Source organism: Solanum pennellii, chromosome 8 (genome assembly GCF_001406875.1).
Source record: "Solanum pennellii chromosome 8, SPENNV200".
In the NCBI taxonomy this organism is placed as follows: domain Eukaryota; kingdom Viridiplantae; phylum Streptophyta; class Magnoliopsida; order Solanales; family Solanaceae; genus Solanum; species Solanum pennellii.
The window spans coordinates 4,853,395-4,863,536 of NC_028644.1; the positions used below are offsets into that span (position 1 = coordinate 4,853,395).

The window sequence follows — 10,142 nt, forward strand, 5'->3', positions numbered from 1 at the left end:
AACAATACAATACCAAATATTAAGTTTTCTCCCAATAATAGATTATCCATTTGTTGCAATAGATGATCATTTGTTGAAACTAAGTAAAACAGAAGCAAATAATTAAGTCTTGTTCTAACAAATGACCCATCTTTTTGAAGAAATCAAAACAGTACTAAAAATTAAGTTTTTCTCAAGTAGATCATCTATCTCTATTACAATTCATGGGTCATCTGTTGGTCGAAAAAAAACAATAACAAATTCTTTTGTTTTTCTTTCAACAGACGGCACATCTATTGCAGTAGAATTAATCATCTATTGTATTATATGGGTCATATATTGAAAACAAAATTAAACGAAAGCAAAACAGATGATCAATTACTTTAAGAAGAGATTATTCTATAGAAGATTTACTATATTATTAGGAGGATTGACTAAAACATACCAAATCAATAGCAAAAACTAAAAACCCCTAATTTTTTTTTTAAAAAATAAAATTTTACTAGCAAATCGATATTTCCTTGGATGATTAGAATAGATGATCGAAAGCTGAAAAGTTAGGTGTTGGAAATTGAAAGTTGTCGGAGAACTGATTGAAAGAACGGAAAAATTTCAATTTTTTGAGAAGAACTCATTTGCTCAACCAAGAGAGAAGAATGTGTTTGAAAGAGATGGAGTGAAAAAGTTTATTTATTTAGTGGGGATTATTTTGTACTTATAAAAAGATTATAAGTTTTAAAAATGTTAATTGAGTCCCCAATAAACTTAATCAACTATTTAAGTATCTTTGACCAATTTTTGGTCAACATTGTCACCAATAGTTAAATCAAGACTTGAAGGATATCTTTCCTTCAATTTTCTCTAGTCACAAGGGCATGTCCAAATATAGTGAAAAGACTAGTTTGTTCTCAAGTAAGCTCTAGATATTTATTCGTTATGATGAAGTGGTAAATACTCTTTTATATTTATCCAAAAATCTTGACTTTGAAACTCTTGGGTACAAAGTTGTCTAGAAAATATTTTATCCCCAAGACTTTTTGATGCAATTTTAAACTTAATCGGACTCTAATATGAGGGTCGGACACCCCACAACAACAAAAAGAAACCTCTAAAATATTTAGTTTTCGTAATAAAATGACTCACCAAAAAAGATAATAATAATCTTAATATTCAAAATAAATATATCTTGCTTGATAATTATAGTGTTACAATTTTTCTTTTTTAAATGAATTATGACGAGTAAACCTTTGACTATTTTATTGAATATTATAATTAATATAAATATGTTTTTATATTTAAAAATAATTTAATCTATTTTAATTTTTTTCAATTTATTTATATTTAATCTTTTTCAATTTGTTTCATTGACAAAGACAAAAGCAAAACAACAAACAGCATTTCCCTTCTTTCATCTTTCACGATTCAGATCTGCTTGACCCCAAACTTCACTTTCTCCAAAACACACATTTTTTTTCACGCACAAACAGAAAAAGCTAAAAGGACTGAAATAGGAGAAAAGAAGGCAAATTTGATCCTAGGGTTTACTATTTACGGTAAAAAATGGATGGTTCAGCTCCGCAAACGGATACGGTGATGTCGGATGCGGCGGCGGGACAGCAACCAGCTATGCCGCCGCTGCCGATGGCCGGAATGGAGAATATTCCTGCAACGTTGAGTCACGGTGGTCGGTTTATTCAATACAATATTTTTGGTAATATATTTGAAGTTACTGCAAAGTATAAGCCTCCAATTATGCCAATCGGTAAAGGAGCTTATGGTATTGTTTGGTAAATTTTCTTGCTTTTTTCCTTAATAATTGACTTGCTCTTGTTAAAATTTATGTGGAATTTTGATTGATATGTGACATGTTTTTATGATAGTTCTGCTTTGAATTCGGAGACGAATGAACATGTTGCAATAAAGAAAATTGCAAATGCTTTTGATAACAAAATTGACGCCAAGAGAACTTTGCGTGAGATCAAGCTTCTTCGACATATGGATCATGAAAATGTTAGTGAGTGTTGGTTTTCTATATAATTTACTTGTCGGATCAAATTTAAATTTGTGGAATAGGTGTGGAGATATATGCTTGTGTTATATTGTCTTTCAATCCAATGGAATAAAGAGTGATTTTTGGAATTATGTAATTGTCTCATGCGATAAAATTGTAGAGATGTTGAATGTATTTACTTGGTTCAGTGCTATCAAGTTAATGAACTACTTAAATAATAATGAAGCTGTTAAATTAGGTCTTAGCCCTATAAGGAGTCCACCCCACACATCACGCCCAGTGCTTAGCCTCTAATTCGTGGGCAATTTTGATTTTGGGGGCCCCAACATCGGGTGAGACGGGCCCTGCTCTGATGCCATGTGAGAAATATAGAAAAAGAATATTATTGAATTGTTAGTGTCTACATTATTACATTGAGACACTTTTTGTAGACCATAGAATACAATCCTTTATAAAGTAGGATACTATTTAGTATTCCTATTCCTATTCTAATTGAATCATATAAACATATTACTATTCTAATAGGATTGTACAAAACCTATTCTTATTTTCGTAGGATTTTATAAACCTATTCCTATTTCAATAGGATTATATAAACCTATTCCTATTCTAACAGAAGCAATGCTACATTTTGACTTACTATGGAGAGAATGAATGATAAATTGTCTTTTTTTTTTGAGAATTAGTGCTATTGTATTCGCCAACATTAGGAATGCCGATCACCATAAAAAACATGTTATATAGTGAGTGAGATTCAAATCTAAACTTTACAATGCACAGAGGAAATCAACCAACTCTTCTACTTTATCTATACCCGTTTTCTTTCTCTTCTTCAAAACATAAAGATTGAGTAATGTCTTGTAGCTGGTATCGCCCCACACGAAGTCATGGGTCCTCCCCCCCCTCTTTCAGCTGAATGATACTGGAGAGTAACTATGTCTTAAGTGCAAACATGGAATGCATATAGAATTATACTTCCTCTGTTTCAATTTGTCTGGCTTACTTTCCTTTATATAGTCCATTTCAATAAACATGACTTTTTCTATTATTGGAAATTCTTTAATTCCAACTTTGCACATGACATGTTTAACACTACAAGATTAAAGGGCATTTTGGTACATAAGGTTTAATTTCTTGGCTTTTTTCAACTCTGTGTCAAATCAAAACTAGGCAAACAAAATTGAAACAAAGAGAATATATATTTTCAAGTAATTGAAGGAGCTTTTTATATTTTACAATGAGAGATGGATGCTTCACAAAAAGAAAGAAACTTTAGATCATGTGTGTGGTGTATAAGAGAAAATGTGAGGCTAATTCAGCATCTTGCCCTGCAGATTGTTGCGATCAGAGATATAATTCCACCACCTCAACGAGAAGCATTTAATGATGTCTATATTGCATATGAGCTTATGGACACTGATCTCCATCAAATTATTCGCTCTAATCAGGGATTATCAGAAGAACATTGCCAGGTTCTTATTAGGATAATTTTATTTTCTCTTCATTCCATTTAGAGCATTACTGATATGGGACTATCCAATTATTTAGAAGCTTGTAAAGTGGTTCTTGTTCTTGATTAAAATTTAATTGGTTAATGTGACAAGTTCTTTTCAAATTTGTGTTGAAGTTGCTCAAATCATATACCAATTCTTGTATTGTTGGGAGTAAGCACTATTCTGTCGGTATCATTTTAACAGCTTTCACCTGTAATATATTATATTGATAAAGTTTCCTTTATACCATGTAGTATATTGTTTTCCAAAGTCGTAATGATCCATACTCATTGTGCATGGTTATATTGTTTTAACATGAAACATTAGCAAATAACATTCTTTCATTCAGTGGAAATGATGTTCATCCTCTTTTTGAGTGCTGAAGTATATGAATGAAAACCCATGCCCTTTCCACTTCTTTGTTTCTTTGTTATAGTCTCTAAGATGAACTTCATTGGATACACAATTCTACTGTATATAATTATATCAAGTGGAAAGTGGTAGTAATGTTAAATAATAGACAATTTGCTTTGATCAATATGTTGTTCATAGATTTTTTTAATTTGATTGGTAATATGCTTTTTCCCTTCTTATTTAGATAAGGACATAGATTGTTGCATTATCATCTTTATTTTTGAGAATCAATACCCTTTTAAAGCTAGGAAAATTTTGAAATGTTTAGGAGGTCTCTTTATTGTCATATTAGGGCGCACATTAGTGACTACAAATCTATGATGTCCACTAAGACTTATCAAATAAAAATTGGTAGCAATGGTCAACCACAAACAATCTAATTCCAGCAGTATGTTGTTTGTGTTTTTCTTTCTCCTCTTTACATGGGTAGTATGCTCATTTTTTCCCTTGCTTGGATAAGTACATTAGATCATATTATCATCTCCACGAAGAAGTATAGAGCACTTTAGTTGGTTGTTGACCAACAGAAAACATGGGAGAAAAAAATTCTGAAGCTAATACAAAAGTCTCTTCCTTTACTTTCCCCACCAAAAAAGGAACCGATTGATGGGGCATTTTGGGGGACTAGTTCGCTTCCCATTATTTGAGAGGGCAATCCCTCACACATAATTAACCATCGAAAGGTGACTAAAACACTAGAAATGGGGTCTATATCGAGAGGCGAATGCTTCCCGGTAAGTCCCATTATTTGATTATGATGATATTGTGGATATGTCAATCTTTGTAAGCCTATACTCTTCCAAAGATAGGAGATATTCAATGTTATGACTGCTCTTTGTTGTCATTTTTAGGGCTAACCTGTGACTGGAAATCTAGTGTATCCAGTTGGGACCGTCAAGTGAATGGTGGTAATGATTAATCATAGACAATTTGACATAAAATGTGTTGTTCTTAGTCATTTTCTATTATTTAATAAACATGGTGTCCAGGTTAGCTTGCACTCAACTAATTTCACGGGATATCTTTCGCCTCCCACCAACAACATCTATCAGGTAAATCTATCCATCAAGGCTAGAACAACTGGAAAGAAATCACCTAGTGTTTTGTCTCTGCTAGGTTCAACATGAGACCTCAAGGTGCTCAATCCGCTTTATTGACCATTAGGTCACACCTTTGTGTGCTTTTCTATTTTTCTTTTTGCTTAGTATTATTTTGTTTTTCATTTTTATTTGGATGGGGACATATTTTTTATTTATGGATAAAGTAAGGAAAATTTATTTCTTCTAGCATTCAGAGTATGCATCATGTAGGGATAAGGATTGAGATTATAAATTCATTTTCATGAGTTTTATTGTAAAATTGCTACCCTTTTAAAGCTAGAAAAAGTTTGAGTGTTAAGAATGTTGAAATGAGATAAAACAGAGTGTAAGCAACATAGTGGAAGTGATTGTAAAAAGATAAGTCGAATGCTAGAGTGATGAGGTGAAGAAAAATGTTCAATTGATGTATAGTTGATTATTAGTTGAAGCTATTGGGTATAGCAGTGTTGTCAAAGGTAAAAAACTTAAAAAAGCTCTAAGGTCTGTTGGGGCTTTTAAGCGTAAACCGCAAATAAAGCGTGGGCTTTAATGAAAAAAGGTGCAAAGGGAGGAAAAAATACAAGTATGTATATTATAGCCCAAGACTAATAATTATAAACGTACCAAAGAAATTGAATTTTGTTTATGATAAAGTGAAATATCAATTGAATAGTGACACTTCTTCAGAAGAGGCTCATTGGCAAGGAAAAGGTAGCCTTAGATCCTTGAGGATGACATTGAAGTGCACATAGAGCGAGGCGAACCGCTCAACACGTTTTGAGCCTCGCTTCAGGGCTTAAGAGCGCCTTTGACTACACAGGGATATAGTGGACATAAGAAAATTTGCAAGTGCTGATCTTGGGATATTCTTTTTGTTTCCGTGACAAATCAAATATCATTTCAGTAATTCACCGACGGGGAATCTTACTAGTCCAGTTGGTTGATTGACTACCTAGACGCTCATCTTGTTGGTGAGAGTTCGATTTCCACCTTGTAATCTCCTTCCTCATTCCTACTATCCCTGGATCCTTGAATCACTCCGTGGCTTTACACACACCCAAAAAAGAATGAATTGGCGCCCATATGAAAAAATTACGATATAAATGTATAATTAAAAATGAATTCAAAATTATTTTAATATCACCACAAGGTGCATCCGAAAAATGTGTGAAATGAAAACATATGCTAATCTGACTTCTTGGTTGGTCTACCCAAGATTTATATAGGGATATGGGGGAAATATATCCTTAAACTTTGTGATTTAGAGTGGATATATCCCTCGTTATAAGGTGGTGCATACGTGTATCTTATGCTAATAGCATTAATGTTTTAATATGATATACATAATATTGAAGTATGTATATGATGAAAACTGTAGGAGGAAAATACAAGTGCGAATTGATGAATGTTTAACCTATTGGACTGATATTTATTGTCATTGCAAACACTAATGTCTAAAAATTGATTTCAAATTATATATGTAAGAATATCCTTTATGATCTGGAGGTTAAAATCTGAATTTGGGGAGAAAAATTGCTTTCAAATTATAAATCTTTTGCAAGTTCCTTTCCATATTGGGCCATAGAGCACTAATGGTCTTCTAGACTCCAACCCCATAACTATTAGTGCTCACATTGGTACACCATCGGTTGAATTCACCAAACTTGTGTCTAATCACCTCCCTCTATAATGCATGTTTCTCCCTATTGTATCTCCAAAGCTATTTCATCAATAGATTATTGATAAGGATGACTCTCCCTCTAAGTGATATGTATTGTGCCTTCCACCTAGCCAATCTCTTTTCTATTTTCAATAAAATTCCATCCCAAATTTCCCTTGTTTTGGTGTTCACTGCCCAGAGGCATACCAAGGTATGTAGTAGGCATATTTTCAAATTTGGAACTGATTGCAAGATTTTGGATATGGCACATCCTTTATCGGGAAGAAACTGGTTTTTCCCCAGTTAACTTTCAAACCAGAAGAAGCTTAAAGAATAGTCAAAATCATTCTGATGTAACCTATTTGTTCAATCTTTGGCTCACAAAAGATCACTGTATCATTTGCATATTGTAGGTGACATACCTCCATTTTTTGCCCCTACTATCTCATATATCAAACCCTTTAATCCATCATTGTGTAATGCTATACTCATCATGCTATCAAATCTCTCCATTGCTACAATAAACAGGAAAGGACGCAGAGGGTAACTTTGTCTCAGCCCCCTTTCAGCACCAAAAAATCCTGCAGGTTCACCATTTTCTAGAACAGAAAACCTGGGAAGTTTAACGCAAAAATCAATCCATTTCTCACCAAAGCCCATTTGTCTGAGAATATTCAACATGAATCTCCAATCGACTTGATCTTCTATGTGTAGCTTACACATGACACCTCTTTCTACCCCTTTAAGTCTTGAGTGAACATACTTACTGGAAATTAGGGTTGCATCCATGATCTGTCTTCCTTTTATAAATGTCATGGATGCTTGTTAACTAAATTATTAACCACCTTCTTGAGTCTTTCTACCCGTAGCTTTGCCACAATCTTTTACATTCCACCTATTAGACTTATATGTTTGAAATCTTTCAACTCTCCAACTTTCTTTCGCAAGGCTATGAATGTTGCATTTTTGATATTTAAACTCTAAGGTAATTTTTTAAAAGTCCTGTGGAATTTTTGAAATTTAAAGACCAGTTTTAGAATTTGTTTTTTAATTCGGTGAATATGGGTCTGTTAACAAAAAGGGTTATTATGCACCATTTGTGAGACGACAGGGGTATATATGCACCACTTTTCTAACGAGGGTGTATCTGCTCTAAATCGCAAGTTGAGAGTACATTTGCCCCTTTTCTCATTTATAGTAGGTTTTCTTTCTTTACAAAACATACAAATCATACGAAGTGTTTTAGATTAATTTGAAATTTTCTGTTTGTTTGTTCTCGTGAGCTAATCATACTACTTTTTTGTAAAGAAAACATCGACAACTAGTCTTTGAGGCTCTTATCAAACACCAGCAAGTTTTTGATGCTATGTACTTGTTATAATTGTATTTTTCTTGTATTTGATGTATTCTTTGTATCGGTTTGCCTCGTAGGAATAAACTTATCGTACTATCTTGATAAAAAGTGTAATGTATTCTGGTGCATAAACACCATAAAAACTTATATTATTTCCAGATGTAAGATTAGATACTGCTGGAAGATACAAAGTTACCTGTTTCAGAATAAATAAATTAAATTACTCAAAAAAAAGAATATACCTCTGAAAGACTGGAAATAGAGCTGGAAGAGAAGAGGGGACAGCCACAGTAAAGGAGTCATTGACACTCGATAAAGAGAGTGGGAGTTTAGAATAAGAGTGAGAGGCTAGAGAATGAGTTTAATAGGTCATTTCATTTCTAAGCTCTATTTTTCATAATAGAACACGCGCGAAATTGCAATAAGACTCTTAAAACAATGTGCATGTTAAATGCTTGACTATGTGTAACTCTCTTTTGGTGTATGGCTTGTAATTAGTACAAGTACTATTTTTCAAGAAAATATTATGAGGTTGGTAATTTGAGATTTCTGTAATGGAGTTAGTTATGGAACTATGGACTAAGTTTATCGCTTATACTGGTTTTTGTGCAGTTTTTGATGAAAACACTATCCACGAATAGACATTTCATTGGTTATCTGGTCTAAGTGCTATATCTTAAATTGGTTATTTTAATGTTTGGTGAAAACCTTGTCCAAGAACACACACTTGCCTATATTTGCTGTTATGCTGAACAATACAGAAGGTTACTTTCTGTATTTGTAATGAAGAAATTTGTCAATTATCTTGTCTGTATTTCTTCTTTTATCTTCTTACAAAGGTAAAAATATATTCATCAAAACAAAGATTGTGCTGGAGGCCATATTTACTTGGTACCTAATTACACTGGTCCAATATTTTTCTACACAGACTCTATAAACTAATTGTCTCTGTTTCTTATCACTATATATCTATAATAGTCATTATTTCTTTATACGTAAATAAATATATGCTATGGTGCATTATTCTGCCAGAATTCATCTGTACACTAACGAGTTTTATGTTTTTGGTGCAGTATTTCTTGTATCAGATCCTCCGTGGGTTGAAATACATTCATTCTGCAAATGTATTGCATAGGGACTTGAAGCCTAGCAATCTCCTCTTGAATGCCAATTGTGATTTAAAGATATGTGATTTTGGGCTAGCTCGTGTCACTTCTGAAACTGACTTTATGACCGAATATGTTGTGACAAGATGGTACAGACCTCCGGAGCTGTTGTTAAATTCTTCTGACTATACTGCAGCTATTGATGTTTGGTCAGTTGGTTGCATTTTCATGGAACTGATGGACAGAAAGCCTCTGTTTCCTGGTAGAGATCATGTACACCAGCTACGTCTGCTTATGGAGGTATCTTTTTTTGTCAAAATTTATCATCAAACTACGTTATCATTCTCAAAAAAAAATAAGAATAAAAAAAAAGTTATCATCAAAATGTATCCAGTCTTCCCCTCAAAAGATTTACTTTCATATGTTTCGTATACCTCTTTGCCTTTTTCTGTGTCACCTTTTCAGTGTTTATGGGTTGTTGTTAGTTACGTGCAAATCTAGCTAGAAACAGAGAAATATCATGTTGTAGATCTAGGAAAGCAGGAGTAAACGATCATTTATATTTTGAACAGCCTGCTCATCTATAGCATTAAGAATAAGGAGCAATCAGATGTGTTAATTTACTTTGAAGAGTGGATATGGATATTTTTCTTCAAAGAGTGGATATGGATACATTGAGTGTTTTCTCCAAATGTGGACCATGATGCAATGAATTAAGCTACCCTCTCTCCCCTCTCCATATGTTTGACTGAATGATTTGTTTTTTGGATTAATCATCATTTTTAATTTTTTTATTTATCCATCTGACTGCAATGCCCCAGAGCACTCTCTAATACTAGCTTCACATTTTTAATTATTTTTAAGTGGGAACTAGGAGTGGCAAACGAGTGAGTCAAGTCGAATATGAGTAGATCGAAAACGAGTTAAATAAAAATGGATAAAGTACTCGACTCAACCCCCTACCAGCCCGCCTCCCTGGCCCCTTCCCCAAAAAAAATGTAACAAAATTTATTTATCACCCAACCCCCTACCAAGCCTTCCCCCAA

The 10,142-nt window shown here is 33.3% G+C and overlaps 1 protein-coding gene across 1 annotated transcript in view; it reads left to right on the forward strand.

The window, feature by feature from the left end:
- Positions 1-1,351: 1,351 nt before the first annotated feature.
- Positions 1,352-10,142, forward strand: part of LOC107028731 (mitogen-activated protein kinase homolog NTF4) — a 23,357-nt gene continuing 14,566 nt past the window's right edge. Inside the window, exons 1-4 of the mRNA XM_015229908.2 lie at positions 1,352-1,766; positions 1,860-1,989; positions 3,325-3,462; positions 9,064-9,396. Coding sequence (XP_015085394.1) covers positions 1,540-1,766; positions 1,860-1,989; positions 3,325-3,462; positions 9,064-9,396 — 828 coding nt within the window. The 5' untranslated portion in view covers positions 1,352-1,539. The remainder of the gene's footprint in view (positions 1,767-1,859; positions 1,990-3,324; positions 3,463-9,063; positions 9,397-10,142) is intronic.